Consider the following 25,678-nt stretch of genomic DNA (forward strand, 5'->3'; position numbering starts at 1 on the left):
CCCATAGAAATATTATAATAAATTATGGTAACAGACGTCCTAATACGGAACCATATCTTCAGTTTTGAATGGTACTTGTTTCTCATTTCTTATTGCTGAAAAAAGTTTAAAAATTTCCCCGGAGGTCTGACTGTTCCCTAGCTTTATCACTTTTTATCTTTTGTGTTTGTTTTATGCTGTTCTCTCAAAGCATCTATTATTTCCTTTATTTCATTTAAAAACACTATGCTGAAAGCGTTCATCTGCTTTGTGACCACATTTCTCTAATGTTTTATTGTCTTTTGGAACATTATTAAGTTTATTTCCACTTTGTTGTTTCCACAGCAACATGTATGGGATAGGATCATATTCCTTATTTGTTCCTAAGCTTAAATGTTTAAATAATGAGGTGGATTTTCCTAGGCTCTTTTTTCTTTTTAAGAGTTTTTTTTTTTTAAGATTTATATATATATATTTATATATATAGGCATAAATATATATTTATATATATATATATGCATACAAGAGCTGGGGTACAGGCCAGAGATTGGAGAGGCTGAGAGGATTCACCAGAGACAGAGCGGGGAGCAGAACAGGCAGACTGACTGAAATACACTGCTGAAGGGAGCAGCGGGCCAGACAGGAGAGGTCTGCTGTGCCGTGTGGGCTGCTCCCTGGCCGGCGGGGGATCGAACTCGTGCTGCAGAGGCTGCGGATTGCTTCACAGTGCGGTGCTTAACCCCTTGCACCACCAGGGAGGTCCGGGTTTTCCTAGGCTCTTAACAAAAAAAAAAAAACCACCCTTTCTTCTCCAAGCCCCCGGGAGCCCCGCCCCCGCCCTGGCTCCGAGGGGGAGGGGCGCACGCGTTCAGCACCAGACCGGCGCCGCCTACGCCTCGCGCTCGCCGCCTCGGCCTCGCCCACTCCTCGCACGCGCCGTCACGGGCCACGCCCAGCCCCTGGCTTTCCGGTGCCCACTCGCTAGGGATTTTCCCGCCATTTCCAGCGCGTCGTGAGGAGAACTGGATGATTTCGGGGAGATCGGAAGCCTTCTGGGATTACGGCAGCCGAACTGGGAAGGTAACTAGAAAAAGAATTGGTAAATTTGAGACTGTGCTGAATCCCCTTTACCCTAAAAGTCCAGGCGAGTCTTGCCCTCACAGATCCCTTGTTACGAGTTCATCTCGCAAATCTGTTTAGTCAAAATTGTTGTGGGTGCCCTTAAACAGATTTTAAAATTACTTTTCAGTAATTCTTTACATTCCCTTCCCGGTAGCAGTTAGATGTATCATGAGCAAAAAAAAAAAAAATCTGAGCGTCCTTTTCTTTGTAATGCCTTTGCATTGAACTGTTTATTCAGCAAGTTTTTATCGTGAATCTTGCCTTAATGTTAAAAAATGTGAAGGTGTAGTGCAAGCTAGCATCACTCTTTTAGCAACCATCTACAAAACCGCTTTAAAACTTTTTAAAACGAAAGTGTTCATTGGGGACAGGGGACTACCTTCATTTATTTTTCCCAATAAAACTCCAAAGGAAATCTTAATTAAAAAACTATTCTTAAATAACATTCATGAAATCAAACATATGAATTTATTAAATATATGAGCTAATTACAGCTCCGGTATGTATCATCTCAATTCTGTATTTTTGATATGTTAATTTCTTTATTTAAAATTCTTACGGAAATCACATTATATGGCTATATTTTGAATAAATTGTGGACGTAGGATTGCTCCCCAAAAATAGGACATATGGTTGCCATGTGTAACACAAAACTTTACTTAATGTGGTAGCGGAGACTTTGCACATGAAATCAGGAGACGGGTTCTAATCCCAGAGCTGCCACTAATTAAAATGGAACTTTAGCCAAGTCATTGAGTTGCAGCATCTTTTGAAAAATGATGGGATTAAACAAAACATTAAATGATTTTCAAGAGCCCTTCCAAATGTATCATTCTGAGTTTCCATAGATGGGAACCTGTATAAAGTGGAAACATTATCATTCACAAACCTTATTCTCTTAGATAAAATATGTCCCAACTGGCTAATATCTGATATTCTTTGTCTGGTTCATCATCCCTTCTCACTCCATCATTTCATATTAAAGGAAACTGTTGGAGAGAAAATGGATAGTCCTTTGTGTTTTTGGATTGTGCTTTCTAGTTAAATATTGGGACATGAATTAACCCAGGAAATTTGGAAAACGAAAAAATGTAAAGACTTCACCCTCCCCCACCCAATAACCTTAGCGTTCAAAAAAAATCACTGTCCTATTACTTTTCTAAATATATGTATTTTTTAAAAATAGTATAACAATCTAAAGTTGTTTTGTTTTTATTTTTCACTAAAGAAGCATTGTCACATAGATTTTTTGAGTACTGTGATTATATCATGCCCTAGGTTGCCCTTTTTTTTATCTTTATTTATTCCAGTATGGATTGGTTTCACTGCAACCAGTGTTTCCGAAAAGATGGAGACCATTTCTTTGTCACCAGCTGTGGCCATATTTTCTGTAAAAAGTGTGTGACTCTGGGTAAGTGATTTGACTGTTTCTGATCCAGGCAAAAAATGCTTTTAGTCTAGAAAAATGATTAGCCATTTTTTCTGTGTGAATGGGGATAAAAATCACTTTGTAGGTTTTGATGTTGTGGATACAGTAGGAAACTACTGACTATAAAAATTGAAGGAATCCATTAATAAGGAATGGCTTAACAAATGGAAAATCTATTAATTGAGTGTCAAAAAGATACTTGTCAGTTTTGAAGCCTGTGGCAGCAAAAAGTACAAAATTATCTAACTTATTATAGAAAAAAATAAGAGTAGTGAAGAGAAATGGGGGAAAATTTGGTTAATAACAAGAGTGAAGAGCCATTTCTAATGGGGAGTGGTCTAGCTTGTGAAATCCATTTGATTAGAAATGATGATGATGATAGGCAGTTTAAAAAGTATTTTCACATGTACCAATATTATGTATTTTCATCACAATCACAGGAAGTAATTATTAGTAGACCCGTTTTACATCGAGAAAGTGTTTCAGATGGGGTAAGTACAGCTTTAAGCCCTAGAAATGAGGGCTTTAAAAAAAATATTTACCCCCAGATATTTGTCTATAATGCTGACATATTTATAGGGTATAAAAAATACCCCAGAAGAATAATTCAAATTAGGTGCTTTGTTTAGGGAGACTTCACAGAAAAGGTACTACTTATTTTTTTCCAAGTGGATAGCATAGGGAAAATCATTCTATTTTTAGAGAATGGCATGTGTAAGGGCATATCACACCGTAACACTGTAGTGCAAGGGACTACACATGAATGAGTTTGGTAGAACATATAGAATAAAGTAGAAATGGTGAGAGATAAGACTGGAGAGGTAGGTAGTGGTCAGATGATGAAAGACTGTCAGGCTGCAGAGCTTCAGCTTTATCATGCAAGTGATGGAGAGCAGGAAAGTTTCTTTGTTGGCTTATTTGGTGTTTTTCTTAAACAAAAGAATGATTTGCACTTGCCATCTCATTCAGGTGATAATATGGAAAGTAGAATGAGAAAAACCTTCAGTCCCCAAGGAAAGAAGGGTCAGGTTACCTTACCTCTGGAGAAGCTTTTTTCTCGACATGAATCTCATGACCCATTTAAGTTCTTGGCTAATGTAACAAAGCGGTTTACTATGGTAACAGCAGCTCACTTTGGAGCAGTTTGTCTCTCAAACATATGTCATGTGATGTTTTCTCCTGACATGGCATTTATCTTAATCAATGACCAGCACCACTAAAAATTCAACTTAGAAGGAAAGATTAGGAATTTTAATTTTTGCATCTTTCATATTGGGTAGGAGAATAGGAATAGTACAGCTTCAAAGCAAGATCAGGAAAATTAGCAAAGTCAGAACAAGGCAGGAATGTTGGTGGGGTAGGAGTTCCTTGTAGTACCTAATGTGTGCTGTAGCTAGGATAAGAAAGAGTAATTTAAAGGTGACATCATCAGTATTCTTATACTCTTCCCAGTACTCTTGTAAATGTACTCCAGTATTCCAGCAGGGAAGTTAGAACTGTCCTTCACCTGCAGAAGAGAATTGAGAATTGAAAAAATGAGAGGGGAAGAGGTACAGTGTAAAAAGCCTTCCTTATCATCAACATTCTTGTTTGGAAATACTGATTTAGAGACCAGAACTCAAGTTGATGTCCTTTTAATAGCACAATGATGTTCTAAATTCAGTAAGAACCCTCTTTTCTTCTTTTCTTGCTACTTTACTTGACTAATACCAGTCTTTAGAAATATCTCACCGTATGTGTTTGAGAATTAAACATTTTTTTCTCTTTCTTCCCAGAAAAATGTGCTGTTTGTGGAACTGCATGCAAACATCTGGCTCTTTCTGATAATGTAAGTTTTTTTCCTCCTGCCACAAACAATCTTGTCCCATTCTGGCCTCTAGGAAATATACAAAGAGTGTAGATGATGTGATTAAGTACTGATTTTCTTTTTTTTTTTAAAGATTTATTTATTTATTTATACAAGCACTGGGTACAGTCAGAAGCGTGGGAGGGTGAGAGAATTCACCAGAGCCAGGGTGGGGAGCAGAACAGGCAGAAGGACCAAAATACACTGCTGAGGGGAGCAGCGGGCGTAGCAGGAGAGGTCTGCGCGCCATGTGGGACCCTTTCCGGCGGCTGGGGATCAAACCAGCGCTGCAGAGGCTGCGGGCAGCTTCGCAGCCCAGCGCTCAACCACTGCACCACCGGGGAGGCCCAAGTACTGATTTTTTTTTTAAAAGAAAGAAAAGAAAAATTTAAAAACTCACAGATAACAATTATAAAAATAAGATAAATGATAGGTCGAAGAATTATTTGTGGCTCCTGTTACAGACATGAAGGTTAGGAGAATTAAGTCATAAAACCTACATTTCCTAGCGCAGTGGTGATCACCTCTTTATTTAGCACAATAGAAATAATACCAGGTGCTTTAGAAAGGGTATGTATATCCTTTGCATATCTGCCAGTATTTTGTTTTGTTTCATTGTCGATATGATATGCTCAGTGTCTGCCCTAATCTCTTTGTAGCTGAAACCTCAGGAGAAGAAATACTTCAAAAGCCCTGTAGAGACAGCTTTGCAGTATTTCAGTCACATTTCTCAGGTATGAAAAACAAAAATAAAGAAAATCTGATTTTCCAGACAGATATATATATATATATATTTTTTTTTTTTTTGGTGTAATTATTTGTACAAATTCAGTGGTAAAGCCATATCAGGGAAGGTCTAGGAAAATAACACCTTCCAGTTTTGGCACTTAAGAATTCATAACTTTACAACTAAGAAATAGTTGTAAACCTAAAGTGAAAATTCAACTTGTAATTCAAAGGAGAGAAAAAAAGAAAAAGTTATGTTGAGTCGTTTATTTTACTTCCTGACTTATTCTAGAGTACAGGAGCTCATGCTGAGCAAAACTCTCCTAAGTAAAAAGGCTGAGGTCTGAATTTTAAAATTTTGAGAAAAAGGTGAATTTTCTACAGCGGGAACTTTGCAACATATCTTACTTTACATATATCCATAACAGGCTTATGTAACATCTTGATAGGCAAATCAGACTCAACTTCCTGTTACACATGATTTAAACTGGAAGGTCTTAATGCAGACATATTCTAATTCATCTGATTTCTTTGTTAAACATTCTCCTTAGGCTGCATTGGTACACAATGGAGAGAACTGAATAATTGAATATTCTCTTTGCTTTCTTTTTTTTTTGTCATGATGCATATCTCACCAGTTAACTTTTTAGTGACCCAGACCTATGATAGACTGTAAAAAACACCATATAACTGACATCTTGCCATGTATTTCCACACTCTGTTAAGTAATTTTTAAGAATAAAGCAAGTTTTAGGGAGCTTTATCATCTTTCAGTGCAGTGTAATGAGTCTTCTAAAATTTGTTTTGAATATATACATCTGATCCTGTGAACAGTGGGAGCAGGGATTTAACTCAGTCTTTTGCTTATAAACGTAAGTTCATGAAAGGATTTTTTTGTTTCCCATTCTCATTTTTAATAACCTTTCTTAATAAAACACATATATTTAATTCTTCATTTAGTGTTCACAATTGGTTGCCTGAATTCTCAAAAATACTTTTATTTTCCTGGTACATCATCCCAAATGTTGGCATACCTAACTTGGTCAAGGACAATAGTAATGTGTAAGGAGGTGAAGAGAAGACAGGACAGCCAAGTGAGAGAGTAATCAAATCGTAGCCGCTTTGTTTTTTGCCTTCTTTCTCCAGTTCTGATTATTTCATAGCCTCATGGGATATTGGCTTTTTTCTTGAGATTTTATCACTGTTCTGCTCCTGTACTCAATTCGCATTCTTATGAGAGTATTCCTTTCTTAAACATGAAGATGCTCCTTAGTCATGTTTTGGTCCAAGATAGTAGATTTAATTTTTCTTTGGTAACTCAGACCCAAATCCAAACTACGCAGATAGAGGAAGGGGAGTTAAAGAATTAAAGCTTTGGACTGCATTCTGCTTTTAGCTGCTTGGGTGAGCCATCATATTTGAGATACTATTTAACATTATGGGGAGATAAAATCCAGCTGAGACTCAAGCAGAAATGTAAACAAGGTCATATGAACAAGTGAAAGAGCAGACCCTTGGTTAATAACTAAACTCAGTGTTAGTTAATGATCAGTAAAGAAGTTATATGTAGTCTGAATCCTAACCTGCCCAATCATGGGACCAATTACACATGGCCAAATACTCAAGATAAAATAAATGGAAAGAGCCAGTTAATCATCACTTTAGTGAAGAGTCAGTTTGGTGAAGTCAGCAATGTCTGAAAATGTGTTTTCTTAATATGTGAAGATGAGTAACTGATCCAAATAATATCTGCATCAATGCATCCAGGCTTCTACTCAGATTTTCTTTACTCAGCCAGACCTTTACTGACTCTGTCATCTCAAGTAGTAGTTCCAACATTCTCTACTTCCACCCAGCTTTATTTTTCATCATAACTCTTATCTCTAACGTTATCTATTTATTGTCTAAATCCTATGCTGGAATGTAGGATGAAGGCAGAGATAGGGTCAGTTTTGTTTATTAGATACCCAGCTCTTTGGCTAATTCTCAGTATGTAGTGGATACTCAAAAAAATGTTGTATAAATAAGTGAAATGTTGATCTAAATATCCCACATTATTCCTAATCTCTGTAATGAACTGAAAAAGGCATTTTTCTGTTGTACTACTCTATGACCAATAGTTAATCAAACGGCCCAATTTGAATTCTTTACTCCCCTCTAGGTTGTTTTTGTAAGCTTGTTTGGCCATTGGAGAGTCCCATATGGACCTTCATCTTTCTTCTATTCCTTTGTTACAACTATTTTTCATATATATGCTTGTTATTGTTCCTTCTTTGATAAAAGAAAGCAGATCTTTATTCTGGTAGGCAGATCTTTGCTCTGTTGTTTGTACTCCTATCCTACTTTGTTCTTAACTGTAAAAGTTAAGTCTGAAACTTAACTTTGAAGAAGTTTTGACGTTTATTCATGTGTATCTTTCTCTCACTACATTGAGTTTTTGAAAGGCAGGTTATTATGTTTGTATGACCTAATGCCTAACTAGATGTAGTATAAATTAGGTACATAAGAAATGTTTATTAAATGAGTCAATGTACATTAAAGTTGGGAAAGAAGGAAGACTGATTCAGGGAAAGATCAGGGAGAAAGGCTTAATCATACAGGGACTTGTAGGCCATGGTTAGGAATTTGATTTTCACGTCAGTGCAGTGGGACACCATTGAAGGGTTTTTTTTTTTTTTTTTTTTTAATTTTTCTAGAGGCATGTCTTATTTATTTATTTATTTATTATTTGTTTGTTTGTTTGGTTTATACATGCACTGGGTACAGTCAGAAGCGCGGGAAGGTGAGAGAATTCACCAGAGCCAGAGCGGGGAGCAGAGCAGGCAGAAGGACTGAAGTACACTGCTGAGGGGAGCAGCGGGCGGCAGGAGAGGTCTGCGCACCATGTGGGACCCTCCTCCGGTGGCCGGGGAGCAGCCGGGGATCGAACCGGCTGCAGAGGCTTCAGGCAGCTTCGCAACCCAGCGCTCAACCGCTGCGCCAGCGGGGAGGCCCCATTGAAGGGTTTTTTTTTTTTATAGAGGCATGTTTCTATTTATTTATTTATTTGTTTGTTTTGTTTACACATGCACTGGGTACAGTCAGAAGCGCGGGAGGGTGAGAGAATTCACCAGAGCTAGAGCAGGGAGCAGAGCAGGCAGAAGGACCGAAGTACACTGCTGAGGGGAGCAGCGGGCGGCAGGAGAGGTCTGCGTGCCATGTGGGGCCCTCCTCCTGTGGCCGGGGAGCAGCCGGGGATCGAACTGGCGCCGCAGAGGCTGCGGGTAGCTTCGCAACCCAGCGCTCAACCGCTGCGCCACTGGGGAGGCCCCCCATTGAAGGGTTTTAAGTAAGAAAATAGCATCATCCGGGCCTCCCCGGTGGTGCAGCGGTTGAGTGCTGGGTTGCGAAGCTACCCGCAGCCTCTGCAGCGCCGGTTCAATCTCTGGCTGCTCCCCGGCCACTGGAGGAGGGTCCCACATGGCACGCAGACCTCTCCTGCCACCCGCTGCTCTCTCAGCAGTGTACTTCGGTCCTTCTGCCTGCTCTGCTCCCCACTCTGGCTCTGGTGAATTCTCTCACCCTCCCGCGCTTCTGACTGTACCCAGTGCTTGTATGTATAAATAAATAAATAAATCTTAAAAAAAAAGAAAGAAAGAAAGAAAATAGCATTATCCGATATAGAATTAAAAAAGAATCTGGGGCCTCCCTGTTGGTGCAAGGGGTTAAGTCTCTCCCTGGTGGTGCAAGGGGTTAAGTCTCAGCCCTCTGAAGCTATAGTTCAGACCCCAGCCAGGGAGTTACCCACATGGTGCAGCAGACCTCTCCTATCTCTCCTGCTGCTCCCCTCAGCAGTATATTTCAGTCAGTCCACTTGTTCTGCTCCTTACTCTGTCTCTGGTGAATCCTCTCTCCTCCCCGCACCTCTGGCCTATACCCTGGTTTTTGTATGCACAAATAAATAAAATAAATCTTTAAAAACAAAACTAAAAAACAAAAACCTTGGAACTAGATGAGATCATCTAGAGGAAAAGTCTCTTCGGTATATACCAGTTAAGTAGAGGAGGAAGAGATGTTAGCACCGAGCAGCAGTGAGAGGGGTGAAAACAAAGAGAATGTGGTGTCACAGAAACGAACAAAGATGATTTAACAAGAGAGATTATCAGCTGGATCAAAACTGTTGAGATGAGGGCCTCCCCTGTGGCGCAGCGGTTGAGCACTGGCTTGCGAAGCTGCCCCTGGCCTCTGCGGCGCCAGTTCGATCCCCACATGACGCGTAGACCTCTCCTGCCGCCCGCTGCTCCCCTCAGCAGTGTACTTGGTCCTTCTGCCTGCTCTGCTCCCTGCTCTGGCTCTGGTGAATTCTCTCACCCTCCCGCGCTTCTGACTGTACCCAGTGCATGTATAAACAAAAAACAAACAAACAAATAAATAAAACATGCCTCTAAAAAAAAAAAAACCAAAAACAAAACTGTTGAGATGAATTAAGATGAAGGCAAAGCAAGGTTGACTAGATTTGGCAACCTGAGTGTTACTGGTGACCCAATAGGAGCATGCTGAGTAGAGTCTTGATAAAGAGAACTACATTGGTGTGTGTGCCTGCACTCAGTCTGCTTTACCTCCCAAGCCTCTTCTCAGCCCTCTGCAGTGTTGCTTCAGGCTATCTCATTGAAAGTGTTCTTGCTAAGGACATCTCTGTTATCAAATCCAGTGGATACTTTTCCCTCCAATTATGTTATATATGATTTTTCAGCATTTGAGGCTGATTCTCTCCTGTTTTTGTTTGCCATAACCAACTTTTCTTCCCTTTTTGTAGCCTTCTTCCTCTGTCCATATCTTAAATCACCACATTTCTTAGAATTCTATCCTTTTTTCCTTACTTTTTATATTCTCCAAGGATAATCTCATCCACTTCCATGCTTCATTATCACTGATGTGTGGATGACTTCCAAGCCTGTTATCTCCAGCTTAAATGTCATCTTAGCAGAGCTGTCTGTGACCACTATATCTGAATTAAATCTCCCCTTTATTCTTTTGTTTCCTTAATAACACTTGAGTAATTTGCCATTTGTTGTTGTTTATATGCTCATTAAGGATGTAAGCTCCATCCTGGCAGGGACCAACTTTGTTTTGTTTGTTGTATCCCCTATGGTAATCATATTTCTTTTTTTTTTTTTTTTTAATAGAGGCATGTTTTTATTTATTTATTTGTTTGTTTGTTTATACATGCACTGGGTACAGTCAGAAGTGCGGGAGGGTGAGAGAATTCACCAGAGCCAGAGCAGGGAGCAGAGCAGGCAGAAGGACTGAAGTACACTGCTGAGGGGAGCAACAGGCGGCAGGAGAGGTCTGCGCACCATGTGGGACCCTCCTCCGGTGGCCGGGGAGCAGCCGGGGATCGAACCGGCGCCACAGAGGCCGCGGGCAGCTTCGCAACCCAGCGCTCAACCGCTGTGCCACCGGGGAGGCCCTGGTAATCATATTTCTGTTACATAGGAGGCACTCAGTAAATCTTTGCTGAATGATTGAACTCTCTCTCAAGCTTCAGAACCATATATCCATTTGCCAAGTAATTATCCTCACTAATTCACATGTCCCAAACTAAAGTCATTATTCCTAACATCCCTGACACAGGAAAGCAGATTATTCTGCCTATTTCTGTCATGGGGAATGATAACCACCATCCATATAATGACCAAACCAAATATCTAGGAGTAATTCTTGATTTCTTCTTCTCTTAGCATATCTAGTCCACTATTCAGTGATGTTAGTTCTGTCTCTCTTCTTAAATATTTAAGAAGATGTGTCTACTTTATCTTCAACCTCTTAGTTTTGTTCACCATAGTTTCCCATTGAATTACAGTAGCTTCCTAATAGGTCTTTTAACCTCCTGTCTTTCCTTTTCCTATCAGTTCTCATAATGAATACAAAAGTTTTGCTGAATGTAAGTTTGATCAGATTATTTGCCTTTTTAAAACCGTTCAGTACTACCATTGCTCAGAGGATAAAGTTCAACCCATTAATATGGCCTATAAGGCCAGACATGCTTTGATCCTTGCTTATCTCTTTAGCTTCATCTCTTATCCTCCCATCCTCACCGCCATTATATATAGACAGACTGAATCCATTTTTAATTATTCATATAAATAAATTTCTCTGTTGCTTTTGGACTTTGTACGTGCCAGTTTATCCATCTGGAATTATCCATCTGGATCCATCTTGCTTCTACACATACACATGAATAAATATACCCAGTGTATAACACTGTATTGTTATATTAAACTATAATTTTGATGTCTAGTTCTCCCATGAGGACAGCAACAATATCAATCTTACTCACCTTATGTATTAGTTCCTGGCAGAGTACCAGAAACAATACAGGATTCAATACATAAAAATTAAGTATTCGATAAATACTTTTTGAAAGAATTAATAGAATAGCCTTCCCTGCTGAGGTTTTCCCTTACAACTGTGGTGGCCCTAAGAAGTGAGGATGATGTTCTGGGAAGCCTCTCGGTCATCACACCACAACTTCCCAGAGGGGCTAACAGTGGTCTTCTGGATGGCAATGATGGCAGTGGTCATGAGTCCCTCCATGATGCCACAGTTATCATGGATCTCCTTGACCAGGGGGTTCAAGCAGCTGGCGGTGAAGAAGGTGTTTCTGACAGTCTTGAAGGAGTTGTACTTCTTGTGGTTCACACCCATCACAATCAAGGGGGCATCAGCAGAAGGGGCAAAAATTATGACACTTTTGGCCTCACCCTTCAAGTGAGACCCAGCCTTCTCTAGTGACAACACTGGAGCATCACCCCATTAATTATGGGGAATCTCACTCCTGGAAGATGGGGATGGATTTTCCACTGATGACAAGATCCCTGTTCTCAGCCTTGACTATGCCATTAAACTTGCCAGGAGTGGAGTCATACTCATGTAGTTGAGGTCAATGAAAGTATCATTGATGGCAACATTATCCACCTTGCCAGAGTTAAAAACAACCAGTGCTGACTAAATGCACAGTACACCTAACTCTTCACTCTGACCTTCACCATGGTGTCTCAGGAACATGGCTGGCACTGCACAAGAGGAGGCAGCTGTCAGGAGCAGAGAGCCATAATCTGTCTTTTTGATTATAATTACCTTAGTGGGTATGAAGTGGTATCTCTTTGTGTTTTTTTTTTTTTAAGACTTATTTATTTATGCATACAAGAACTGGGGTGCAAGCCACAGGGGATTCACCAGAGACAGAGTGGGGAGCTGAACAGGAACATCTGCTGAAATACACTGCCGAGGGGAGCAGTGGGCAAAACAGGAGAGGTCTGCTGCGCCATGTGGGCTAGCTTCTTACCTGGGGATTGAACTGGTGCTGCAGTGGCTGGCAATAGCTTGATAATGCTGACTAACCCCTGCACCACCAGGCAGGCCCTCATTGTGGTTTTGATCTGCATTTCTCTGATAGCTAATGATGTATCTTTTTATGTACCTATTGACCATTTTTCTGTCTTTTTTAAAGTATTGTCTACTCAACTCCTTTGCCTGTTTTAAAATTGAATTGCCTTTATTATTAGTTGTGAGGGTTCTTTATGTATTCTAGTTACAAGCCCTTTACCAGATAAATGATTTGCAAATATTTCTCCATTTTGTTTAAAAATTAAGAACGAGTAACATAAATGTCCGTTAAACAAATATAAATAGGAATCAAGACAAGATAGCACATCAAATAGGAGTTGGAAAGAGAGATTGAGATAAAATGAGGGAAAGGTATAGATTCTCAGTGAAAGACAAATTCAGGGTCTCCCCTGGTGGTGCAGTGGTTGAGCGCTGGGCTGTGAAGCTCTGCAGCGCTGGTTCATTCCCTGGCCAACAGCGAGGGTCCCACATGGCATGCAGACCTCTCCTGCCGCCCGCTGCTCCCCTCAATAGTGTACTTCATTACTCTGCCTGTTCTGTTCCCCGCTCTGGCTCTGGTGAATTCTCTCACCCTCCTGTAATTCTGACTGTACCCAGTGCTTGTATAAATAAATAAATAAATCTTTAAAAAAAAAAAAGAAAGAAAGAAAGACAAATTCAGAGATGACAAAAAGGATGTTCTGGGCTTCCATGGTGACACAAGAGGTTGAGATGCAATCTATGAGACTGTCTGCAGCCACTGCAGCAGGAGTTCGATCCCTGGCCAGGGAGCTACCCACATGGTGCAGCAGACCTCTCCTGTCTTGCCCAGTCCTCCTCTCAGCAGTGTGTTTCAGTCAGTCTCCCTGTTCTGTTCCCCACTTTGTCTCTGGTGAATCCTCTCACCCTCCCCCGCCACAACTCTGGCCTGTACCCCAGCACCTGTATGCATAAATAAATAAATTTTCAAAAAAAAAAAAAGGATGTGCAGAAAAAGACTTTAATAACTTTAGTTTTGGAATTGACTAACTTTCTTCTTATAGGGCCAATAAATATTTTAGGTTTTGTAAGCCTAAAATAGTTGCAGTAACTCAGCTGTGCTGTTGTGGCATAGAAGCAGCCATAGGAAGATACAAACAAAGGGCATGGCAGTATTCTAAAAAAAAAAAAACCTATTTACAAAAACAGGCATCTGGCCATGGTCAGTAGCTTCTGACCTTGAAATCATGTTTTGCTAATATAAATAACTACATATATAGACCATTGGAATAAAATCACGTCAAGACCTGATCTTATCAATAGACCAAACTGGTTCTTCATCCCTCACTGAAATTAAAAAATTGAACAACTGGGCCTCCCCTGGTGGCGCAGCGGTTGAAAACTGGGCTGCGAAGCTGCCCGCAGCCTCTGCAGCGCTGGTTCGATCCCCGGCCACCGAAGGAGGGTCCCACATGGCGCGCAGACCTCTCCTGCTGCCCGCTGCTCCCCTAAGCAGTGTGTTTCGTCAGTCTGCCTGTTCTGTTCCCTGCTCTGGCTCTGGTGAATTCTCTCACTCTCCCACGCTTCTGACTGTACCCAGTGCTTGTATAAATAAATAAATAAATCTTTAAAAAAAAAAAAATTGAACAACTGACGAAACTTTAAAAAAAGGTTTTAGTTGTCTGAGATTATTTTATCCAAAAAGAAAAAGCTAATCTGTCAATGTTGTAGGACTTCTGAAACAGAATAGTTGTGTTCTTTATTGCTGCCTAGCAGGAGGTTGAGGAGCTTTATACCAGCGTGAGAGGCCATAGTGCTTTGATCATGAACTGTGCACCCTAAAACTTAGCTGCCCACCTAGTGGGGTGCTGTGCTTTCTCATTCAGAGGGGGTACCTCTGACATCTTATTAATAACTCTCCAATTGCTATTGATAAGAAAGCATTTTTAGGTTCTTTGCTCTAACCTAGTCTCTCTGAGCACCATGACAATCTATTTCAGTTATAAATCTGAACACTTAACTGCCTTTTCAAAATCCTTGGTGGTTTCCCATTGCCTAAATTTCAGGCTCTTCAGAGAGACACCTAGTTCCCTTCATGATCTGTTTCCTTCTAACCTCTCCAGTCTCATCTGCAACTACTACTTCATATCTTACCAATATAAGCCCTTATGTGGGTTATTACCTAATTTATAATGTGGATTTAGCTCTTTGCAGTTCTGTTCTTTAAGCTATCTAGTTTCATGCCTCTGTGCCTAGAGTGCCTTACTTGCACTCTCAGAAGACTGAAGTTCCTGTCAGTCATTATTTTTATACTTAATACATGCTTGTTCTGTTCTGCATTTCACCCTGGGTTTTATTTAATGGTTCATGTGTCTGAATGACTTTTCTACTAAAAGGTGATGAACTACTAAAGAATAATCCCTCTCTGATGGCTAATGATGTATATCTTTTCATGTACTTGTTAGTCATTTTTCCATCTCTGTTTAAGTATTGTCTATTCAACTCCTTTGGCCGTTTTTAAATTGAATTGTCTTTGTTATAGTTGTAAGAGTTCTTTATATATTCTAGTTATAAGTCCTTTACCGGGATATATGATTTGCATATATTTGTCCATTTTGTTGGGACCACCAACTCTTAGCATTTCTATCTCTATGTAATCATCACCCTGCTTTAATAGTTAACAGCTCATACAACTCATGGTTAGTCATTTCTTCATCTACATCTCCTGCCACAGCATCAAGATTATTTTTTTTAAGATTTATTTATTTATGCATACAAGAACTAGGGTACAGGCCTGAGGGGTGAGAGGATTCACCAGAGACAAAGTGGGGAACAGAACAGGTGGATTCGCTGCACACTGCTGAGGGGAGCAGTGGGTGAGTCAGGAGAGGTCTGCTGCACCATGTGGGTAGCTTCCTGGCTGGGGATCCGACTCGTGCTGCAGAGACTGCTGATAGCTTCATAGGTTGTGTCTTAACCTCTTGTGCCACCAGGGAGGCCAGCATCAAGATTATTTTGAAGCTAGAACCAGATGTTATGTAATTTCAAAATGTATCTCTGAAAAATACTTTTCTTTTTTTTTTTTTCTTTTTTTTTTTTGGTGGGACCCGGCTGGGAACAAACCTGCGCTCCAGAGGCTGTGGGCAGCCTTGCAGCCCCAGCGCTCAACCACTGAGCCACCAGGGGAGGCCCTAGAAACTTTTGTTTTAAGATTATTTTATAATTTATGCATACAGCGACTGGGGTCTAGGTCAGAGGTGCAGGGAGGGGGTAGGGGCGTGAGAGAATTCACCAGAGACAGAGTAGGGAGCAGAACAGGCAGGGCTACTAAAATACACTGCTGAGGCGAGCAGCAGGCAAGACAGGAGAAGTCTGCTATGCCATGTGGGTTAGCTCCCAGGCCTGGATCGAACTCATGCTGCAGTGGCTGGGGATTGCTTGATAGCGCTGAGACTTAAACCCCTGCACCACCAGGGAAGCCCCCAACTCTTTTACTAAATGTGACCATGTCATGCTAAAATAATAATAATCTCCTAATATTATAGAATAATCTGTGAATGTTCACATTTCCTCGGTTATCTCATAATTACTTTAAAACTTTGTGTACATTGGGTTTCAGTAAGATCTGCATATTTCAGCTGATTGTTAAATCGCTTAAGTTTCTTTTGAACTATAAATTTCCTCTCATCTTTTATTGTTGTTGAAGAAAATAGTCTTTTTTTCTTGTAGTTATTCACGGTGTGGATTTGCTCGTTGTAGCTCCCATGGAGTCATTTAATATGTTTGTACTCTATATTTCCTGTATATTAATAGTTAGAGTTAGAATCATTGGGGGGAGGGAGGAGACTGGAGGCAACATTTCTTTTTTTTTTTTCTTCAAGATTTATTTTTATTTATACAAGACCTGGGGTACAGGTCAGAGTTGTGGGAGGGTGAGAGGCAGAGCAGGGAGCAGAACAGGCAGACGGAACGAAAGCACTGCTGAGGGCAAGGCAGGAGAGGTCTGCCTCGCCATGTGGGATTCTCCCTGGCCGGCCGGGAATTGAACCAGCGCTGCCCAGGCTGCGGACAGCTTCACAGCGCTGCGCTCAACCCACTGCGCCACTGGGGAGGCCCAAAGGAGGCAAGATTTCTTTATAACAGTGTTATATTCCATCAAAAGGTATGTAATTGTCTTCTGTCATTTTGTGTGATGGTACGTAGACATTGAAGAATTTTACATAGATTTGTTAAATCATTAGGAATTGTAAAATGATGATATTTTAATTCTGCCAACCCTTTGTAATTTTTTAAAAAGTTTTTTTTTTAATTTTATTTATACAAGAACCAGTGTACAGGCCAGATATGCGGGAGGGTGAGAGAATTCACCAGAGACAGAGCGTAACCCTTTGTAATTTTTAAGCTGGAATGCTTCAACAGAGATATTTTCGTCTGAAATGTATGGCTATCTTGAGATATGATTTCAAAAATACTAAGACCTTTAGATATTAAGATGAAACAAGATTCAGTTTCATAAATGATAAATAAGGTAAACTAATAGGTTTGAATGACAGAAAAAGATGAATTTTCTAATCAAATCCTTTAAAGTAAGTTTCTAAAACTTAACAAAATGGCATAGAATATAAATCTTCAACTAAAAAATTCTGACATTGAAAAATAGAAATTAGGAAAGCTATTTTTTAGTATCCCCCCAAAAAAAAGCAGTTGGTCAATCTAATATTTACTTCCGGAGTATGTTAGTTTATAAACAAAAAGAAAAAACCCTTTTTTAAAATATGACAATTACAAATGCACACCCAACATTAGACCAAAATACACTGTCTTATAATAAATTACTGAGTCTGCCCCTTTGCTACCACTATTACAGTACCTCTCTCAGTATCTTTTAGTGGTTTCTCCCTTATTTGTCCAGTTTCTTGCCATTAACTGGACCTGGTTCAGAACGAAAGTATTTTTTTTTTAAGATTTATTTATGAATACAAGAGCTGGGGTACAGGCCAGAGGTGGGGGGGGGGTGAGAGGATTCACCAGAGACAGAGTGGGAAACAGAACAGGCAGATTAACTGAAGTACACTGCTGAGGGGAGCAGTGGGCGAGGCAGGAAAGGTCTGCTGTGCTATGTGGATTGCCTGGGGATTGAACTCATGCTGCAGAGGCTGCTGACAGCTTCATAGGTTGTATCTTAACTGGTTGCACCACCAGGGAGGCCCCCAGAACTGAAGTTTATTTATTTATTTATTTATTTATTATTAGGCACTTGCACCCCTATGTTTATTGCAGCACTTTTTTTTTAATAGAGGCATGTTTGTATTTATTTATTATTTGTTTGTTTGTTTTTGTTTATACATGCACTGGGTACAGTCAGAAGCACGGGAGGGTGAGAGAATTCACCAGAGCCAGAGCAGGGAGCAGAGCAGGCAGAAGGACCGAAGTACACTGCTGAGGGGAGCAGCGGGAGGCAGGAGAGGTCTGCGCGCCATGTGGGACCCTCCTCCGGTGGCCGGGGAGCAGCCGGGGATCGAACCGGCGCCACGGAGGCTGCGGGCAGCTTCGCAACCCAGCGCTCAACCGCTGCGCCACCGGGGAGGCCCCAGAACTGAAGTTTTAAAATGCTATCTCTGTGAAATAAAATTATCTTTCATATTATCAATTCTAAAATGAGTGGAAATCCAGAGCATGAAGACCACAATACCCTTCCCTCGTCCTAATGTCAGAGTACAGGAAAGAAGGATGGGTCCAGAAGTAGGTAGTTTCATTCATTGTTCCAATAAAATAAATGACATTTAACACTTGGCATTACCCCGATGATGCTTAGTGTTAGCACAAGAACTAATTTTATTTTTATGTTTTGTGTTATTGTATTAACAAAATAATCCCAACTTTCATTATTTCTTAAAAGATTTATTTTTTATTTATTTATGAATGCAAGAACTGGGATGTAGGTCAGAGGTGCAGGGGGTGAGAGGATTCACCAGAGACAGAGTGAGGAGCAGAACAGGCGCATCTACTGAAATACATTGCTAAGGGGAGCAGCGAGCAAGACAGGAGAGGTCTGCTGTGCCATGTGGGTTAGCTCCCTGACTGGGAATTGAACTCATGCCTCAGTGGCTGGTAATAGCTTGATAGCACTAAGACTAACCCCTGTGCCAAAAAAGGAGACCTGTAATCCCAACTTTTTTTAATTAAGCAAAAAAAAAAAAGTCCTTCTTTAGGGATTAAAAAAAAAAAAAGCCTCTTTTTAATGAGGCCGAAGAATTTCATTGAGACAAAATAATGGACTTGCTAACAATTGTAGTTTTTTAAAAAACTGAGATTCATTAATGAGTTAGGTTTTAGACTCTTCTTTGGTGGGTGTATTTGAAGTAAACTAAACATTTGTACTCTAGCATCAAGCAAAATCATACTTCTTGCTCTCCTTTAACACTTCTTGCTGATGGTTGTTTTCTAGATTAATCTTTTTTCTCAGAATGGTTAGATCTAAAATTTGGGTTAAGGCAAAATAGGCCAAGGCAAAAAGCTCTCCAGTAGTCCCATCTGGTTCCCTGGATTTCCACAGCAGGGTCTGTCCTTGTGTATGTATGACTATTGGTGATCTCAAAGGGAAGAGTAATTGGTCTAGGGCAGGATTTGGTTTTCTTGGACCTACCCTGATATTAACTTAATTACACAGTAGACTGATCCCCTGTGTAGGTTAGGATGTTTGGAATCCTGTCTTTTAGCTATATGTTTATCTGTAATACCTATTTCTTCCTAACGTCCCCTACCCTGCTGTTTTTGGTAACTCCCAGGATTCAGGGTGACTTCTTTATGCTTCTTGTTCTCTTCAGCTTTCCTAATATGAACATAATTTATTTAATTTTTATTTATAAACTACAGTGAATTTTTACCTATCTAAAACCAGTTTAGTTTGCTTTTGAGGAAAAAAGGAAGAAACTAGAGACTATATAAACTTCTAACTACAATTCTGTAGAAAGGTGGTAAAAGCAACTTGCAAAGTAGGTGAGAACAAAAAGTTTATGACAGAAGTACTAAGATCTAGGAAAGGACCTTAAACAAAAGGTTTATAATATGAGGAAGCAGATGAGGCATCAGTACTGCTGTGTATTCAAAAGTAGAACCTGACAAAGCTAAAACACTTTCTAAATATTAACTTCTGATCTGATTCATTAATCCCATGATAGGCACATTAATCCCATGATAAACACATCGAATGGTAAAGTAAAGCAAAAGATGATTTGTCCATGCTGAAATAAAATTTAGAAATAGATAATGTCTTTCTGTGACTCTTCTCCCTTTATTGTAGCAGTGTGTCTCTGTGTGACTAAATTAAGGAAAGTAAATTGGTTACCATTTCTCTTTAATAGCTAGGAATTTGGAAGTTCATTCCATACTTACAGCAAAGTTAGATCAGAACCAGTTCTAAACTTGGAAAAGTTTTTTGGATGTCACTCTGCTTGCTCAAGATGAAAGATTGTATTTTTAAAGAGCCATTTTACTATGTCAGAATATTTTTATTAAGATGTTAGCAAGCCATTGTCCTGGAAGTGAAAAATTTTGGCTTTTCTCAGTGTCAGATACTCTAATTTTGTTCTCTTCTTTTTTTTTTTTTTTTTAATAGAGGCATGTATTTATTTATTTATTATTATATTTGTTTGTTTGTTTTGTTCATACATGCACTGGGTACAGTCAGAAGCGCGGGAGGTTGAGAGAATTCACCAGAGCCAGAGTGGGGAGCAGAGCAGGCAGAAGGACTGAAGTACACTGCTGAGGGGAGCAGCGGGCGGCAGGAGAGGTCTGCGCACCATGTGGGATCCTCCTCCGGTGGCCGGGGAGCAGCCGGGGATCGAACCGGCACCGCAGAGGCCGCGGGCAGCTTCGCAACCCAGCGCTCAACCGCTGCGCCACCGGGGAGGCCCTGTTCTCTTCTTTTTTAAAAATTGTATTATATTTTTTGGGGGGCTCCCTGATGGTGCAAGGGATTAAGCACTATGAAGTTATCCCAGCCACCCACATAGCACTTTAAAAAAAAAAAAAAGATTTATTTATTTATACAAGAACTGGGGTACAGGCCAGAGGTGTGGGAGGGTAAGAGAACTCACCAGAGACAGAGCTGGGAGGAGAACAGGCGAATGGACCGAAAACACTACTGAGGGGAGCAGTGGGTGAGATAGGAGAGGTCTGCTGCGCCATGTGGTATCTCCCTGGCTGGCCCAGAATCAAACCCATGCTGCAGAGGCTGCAGACAGCTTCACAGCACTGCGCTCAACCCGCTGCGCCACCGGGGAGGCCCTTTTTAAAAAAAGATTTATTTGTTTATTCATACAAGAGCTGAAGTGTGGGCCAGAGGTGCAGAGAGATAAGAGGATTCGCCAGAGACAGAGTGGGGAGCAGAACAGGCAGACTGACTGAAATACATTGCTGAGGGGAGCAGCAGGTAAGACAAGAGAGGTCGTCTGCACCATGTGGGTCACCTGGGGTGGGGCGATCATCAAACTCTTACCGCAGTGGCTGCCTATAGTTTGATAGTGTTGAGACTTAACCTACTGCGCCACCAGGGAAGCCCCCATAAAAATTGTATTTTTTTTAAAAAGATTTTATTTATTTATTTATTTATTTATTTATTTATTTATTTATTTATACAAGCACTGGGTACAGTCAGAAGCACGGGAGGGTGAGAGAATTCACCAGAGCCAGAGCGGGGAGCAGAACAGACAGACCGATGAAGTACACTGCTGAGGGGAGCAGTGGGCGGCAGGAAAGGTCTGTGCGCCATGTGGGACCCTCGCCCGGCAGCCAGGGTTCGAACCAGTGCTGCACAGGCTGTGGGCAGCTTCGCAACCCAGCGCTCAACCGCTGCGCCACTGGGGAGGCCCAAAAATTGTATTTTTTTAATTGAGGTAATATTGGTTTACAAAACTGTGTAGACTTAAAGGTATAAGTTCATACCTCTTTATTATTTATTTATTTATTTTAAGATTTTTTTAAATAGAGGCATGTTTTATTTATTTATTTGTTTGTTTGTTTGTTTATACATGCACTGGGTACAGTCAGAAGCGCGGGAGGGTGAGAGAATTCACCAGAGCCAGAGCGGGGAGCAGAGCAGGCAGAAGGACCGAAGTACACTGCTGAGGGGAACAGCGGGTGGCAGGAGAGGTCTGCGTGCCATGTGGGACCCTCCTCCAGTGGCCGGGGAGCAGCCGGGGATCGAACCGGCGCTGCAGAGGCCGCGGGCAGCCTCGCAACCCAGCGCTCAACTGCTGCGCCACAGGGGAGGCCCCCTCTTTAAATATATTACCACACCACACCACACCCACCGCCAAGGGATCCATAATCCTTCACCATAATCCATTGGGCCCACGCCCCCCCACCCCAGTTTGCTCTCAATTCGTCTCTAGTTTTAGGGAGTCATGAATAGGGTAAGGTACTCCACAAGAAAATGATCGGTGGGCCTCCCTGGTGGCGCAAGAGGTTAAGATGCAGCCTGTGAAGCAATCTGCAGCCACTGCAGCACAAGTTCGATCCCCGGGATCGAACTGAGTAGCTGCCAGGGAGCTACTCACATGGCGCAGCAGACCTCTCCTGACTTGCCCACTGCTCCCCTGAGCAGTGTATTTCAGTCAGTCTGCCTGTTCTGTTCCCAACTCTGTCTCTGGTGAATCCTTTCACGCCCCCCCCCCACCTCTGGCCTATACCCAGATCTTGTATGCATAAAGAAATAAATCTTAAAAAAAAAATAGAAAATGATCAATGATAAAGTATGAATTGATAGGTTTCCCCTTGTTGCCATAAGTTAGAGGGAAGGAGTTATGGGGCATATGTCAAAGCCTGTTCTATCCTGGCAGGTATGGTGTTTCCAGAAGAAACAAACAGATCTGCTCATCAACTTTTATAAGCATAGAATCACAAAGTTAGAAGCAGCCATTCAGGAGGCACAGCAAACAGTGACCAGACAGGACAAGTAAGTGACAAATGATCACCAGAGAGCTTTTATCCTTTCAAAGAAGCTGTAATCCTTATTTCCTTAGGGTTGCAGTGCTTGAAAATTGCTCCATGTATGTGCTTTTGTGGGTAAATCAAAGTTTTGTTGATCTTAATCTCCATTTTATTTTTCTGTCTTCCCTCAAGGGATCCTCCCTACTTTATAGTTTCTACTTCCAAAAATTGTCTGAGAAACCAGACTGCTTATTCATATTGAGAACATGAGAGAGAGCATTTAAAATGTTACCACTGGATGGGTTTATTTTGGAAATCTTAAGCAAAAAGTGGAATCCTTGATAGAAGTTTTTAGACATCAGGGGTATGTGTGCAGAAGCAGTGGAATTCTATTTATTATAAATTCTATGTATTTTCCCCTAAAAACATAACAAGGGACTGCTTATTTTGTTCACCTGGTTCTTCCCATCATCAAAATTGTGCTATAATCCCACTGAATCACAAAATGCCTACAGAAATACCTTGTAACATGGCAGGCATCTTTCCATAAACATTAACTAAATGTCAGTAACAATAAAAATCAAGTTTTTTTTTAAATACCACTGACCTGCTAGAGCTGATTGCTTCTATCTTTTGCCTAGAGAACTGTCTGTCTTAAGGAAGGAGAATGAAGAACTAAAGAAATTTCTAGCCTTCCTAAAGGTGAATAAAATAATTTTCCTTACTGTATTTTTTCCCCTACTTTTCCCATCTATCTAGTAACTGTAGAGAATACATTGTGCCACCTATAGTAACTGATCATATTTGTACAACAAGTGCACTGTAGTAAACGAATGAGGCCATAGAACCCCTTGACAGATTGAGAGGATCAATATTTAGCACAGTGGTAACCCATCCTTGACATCTGTGTTGAGTCACTACATACCACTTAAGACACTTTCTTACAGAAGAGATCTCTGTTGCAGCTTAAAATTTCTCTTCAAGAATCCCAATGGGCCTCCCTGGTGGTGCAAGGGGTTAAGACACAACCTATGAAGCTGTCCAAAACCTCTGCAGCATGAGTTCAATCCCCCCTGGCCAGGGAGCAACCCACATGGCACAGCAGACCTCTCCTTCCTCACCCGCTGCTCCCCTCAGCAGTGTACTTCGGTCCATCTGTCTCTGGTGAATCCTCTCACCCCTCACCCCACACCTCTGGCCTATATCCCAGCTCTTGTATGCATAAATAAATAATCTTAAAAAAAAAAAAAAGAATCCCAAGACTCCTCTCCTTCAACCTCTATTTTCTGGACATTTCTTTCTTCCTAAAAGAAATCTTTGTTTTTGTATAATTTTTCCATTGATCCTATTCCTGTGTATCATAATTCTGTCATTTTCCTTTTTCTTCCCATAGATTCTCCATATTTCCCTACATATCAGTTTACAGGATTCCCAATGTGTTTTTATGGCAAGGAATAAAAATTTTATCCCCCCAAAGCTAGTAATTCCCTAAGGAAACATTAACGCTACTTTTTTTTTCCTACTGGGAATCTTAGTAACTACAATCTAAGAGAACACTGCAGTTTAGTCATCTAACAAGTAAGAGGCTGTTGATTGGTACCTTTGAGCTGCAACTTCCTTTACTCCTAATTTTTTTCACCTACAGGAATCTCCAAGTCATTACCAAGGAAGCAGGTCAGTTTTATCAGGCCTCATAGTAGTCCTCCTTGAAAATTTCTTGACTCTTAGCTGTATTTTCTATGTGGGCTTTGAGGTGGTGGAAATGGTTTATGAATTTGTCTTTCTCTTTTCCAAGAGTTACTCACTGAAAAGTGCTATGAATAATGTTTATCCTTTACTATCACCTTATATATCCTATATATCTTTCAAAATTCAACTCACTTGGCATTTCCTCTCTCAAGACTTCTTTAGGCAAAGTTAGATGTTCTATTCATTTATTCAGTAGCTATTCATGACCTGCTGTTTACCAGGTACTATATTAGGTGCTGGGTGTACACTTAATTGATGTACATCAGTTCTTCTGATTGATAATGTCTGTCCCTACCAATTGTTATATATTTTTAATGTAACGCTGCATTGGTGGATTAAAAAATATATATAGCCCCACACTCACAGACATTATAGTTTATTGTTTTTTCATACTTCTGTACTTCTGATATACCCATACTTATATAACAATTATATTGCTTTATAATTTTTGTCTCTTGTAGTTTCTTTGTAATCTCAGGATCCAGGACATATGGGTACTAAATAAATGTGTGTTGGATAGATGGATGAGGGGATGAAGAGTGAGGACATGGTGTGTGTATGAAAGGATAAACATACAGATATTTATATGGAAAGTTGAGTATACTTGATAAGACACTGAGGAAAGGGACAAAGGAGTGTACTTCAGAATTTCTATTATGGGCAGTAGAGAGGGCATAAGGTTTCATCTTGGGAATTGGAGAGCAAAGGGTTCTTGTGTTAACTTTGGCTCCGTATTTTGGGGTAATATCTGAAATACAAGAAGTAAGCAATTTGTGCGAGAGGAAGCTATTACATTTGGTTTTTAAAAAATTTTTCCTCAAATTTAATTAATTTGACAGTCATTTATATAACTTGAAGTTACTAGTTTTAAAAATAATAATTTGATTGATCCTCTAAGGTGACGCTCCTGCTTGAAGAAATTAGAGCTGCCTTTTTTCCTTTTCCCTTGCAGATTAACCACACCTCGACCAGTGGGCATCACTTCCCCATCACAGTCAGGTAGAGAACATTTTTTTGTGCAAGATGAATACATATTCTTTTTTTCATTTAAAAGATTGTTTTCTCTCAGAAACTATAATTTCATTTTTCTAATCTTATGTATGATAGTAAATGATCATACAACCAGATATCCACTTGCAAAAGATTGGCTAGGCAAGGCAGAGCATAATGTTGATAGCAGCCTTCCATTCTGCACTTTATTCTCTTTCAGTTACTCCACGACCCAGTTCTCAGCATAGCAGCCAAGTGGTCAGGTGAGTAGAAAGCCTACCCAGCAACATTAAAGTTGGCAAATGAAAAGAAATACCTAGATGTGTCTGAATTAGGGACTGAGGAGACTTTAAATCTATGTAATTGTTTAACCCCAGGTTTGTTTTTTTTCTTTTTGTCTCACTTTTTACAGTCGTTCCTCCTCAGTGGAGTCTATCCCTTTTAGAGTAGCTGGCTTTGGTAGCTTGGGACAAGTAAGTCATATTTACCTTTTTTTTTTCCCACACAGGTTTATAGTCGTAAATGAAAGAAATATTTAAGGCAAGAATATGAATTTA

The 25,678-nt window shown here is 40.5% G+C and overlaps 1 protein-coding gene across 1 annotated transcript in view; it reads left to right on the top strand.

Moving 5' to 3' along the window:
- Positions 1 to 2,412: 2,412 nt before the first annotated feature.
- Positions 2,413 to 25,678, top strand: part of RNF212B (ring finger protein 212B) — a gene marked incomplete at both ends in the record, with an annotated part of 28,978 nt that continues 5,712 nt past the window's right edge. Inside the window, 9 exons of the mRNA XM_084240554.1 lie at positions 2,413 to 2,512; positions 4,306 to 4,358; positions 5,036 to 5,110; positions 22,292 to 22,407; positions 23,024 to 23,084; positions 24,028 to 24,056; positions 25,084 to 25,130; positions 25,342 to 25,384; positions 25,534 to 25,594. Of these exons, the coding sequence (XP_084096680.1) occupies positions 2,413 to 2,512; positions 4,306 to 4,358; positions 5,036 to 5,110; positions 22,292 to 22,407; positions 23,024 to 23,084; positions 24,028 to 24,056; positions 25,084 to 25,130; positions 25,342 to 25,384; positions 25,534 to 25,594 (585 nt within the window). The remainder of the gene's footprint in view (positions 2,513 to 4,305; positions 4,359 to 5,035; positions 5,111 to 22,291; positions 22,408 to 23,023; positions 23,085 to 24,027; positions 24,057 to 25,083; positions 25,131 to 25,341; positions 25,385 to 25,533; positions 25,595 to 25,678) is intronic.

The sequence above is a fragment of the Talpa europaea genome (genome assembly GCF_964194135.1).
Source record: "Talpa europaea genome assembly, chromosome: 8".
Classification (NCBI taxonomy): domain Eukaryota; kingdom Metazoa; phylum Chordata; class Mammalia; order Eulipotyphla; family Talpidae; genus Talpa; species Talpa europaea.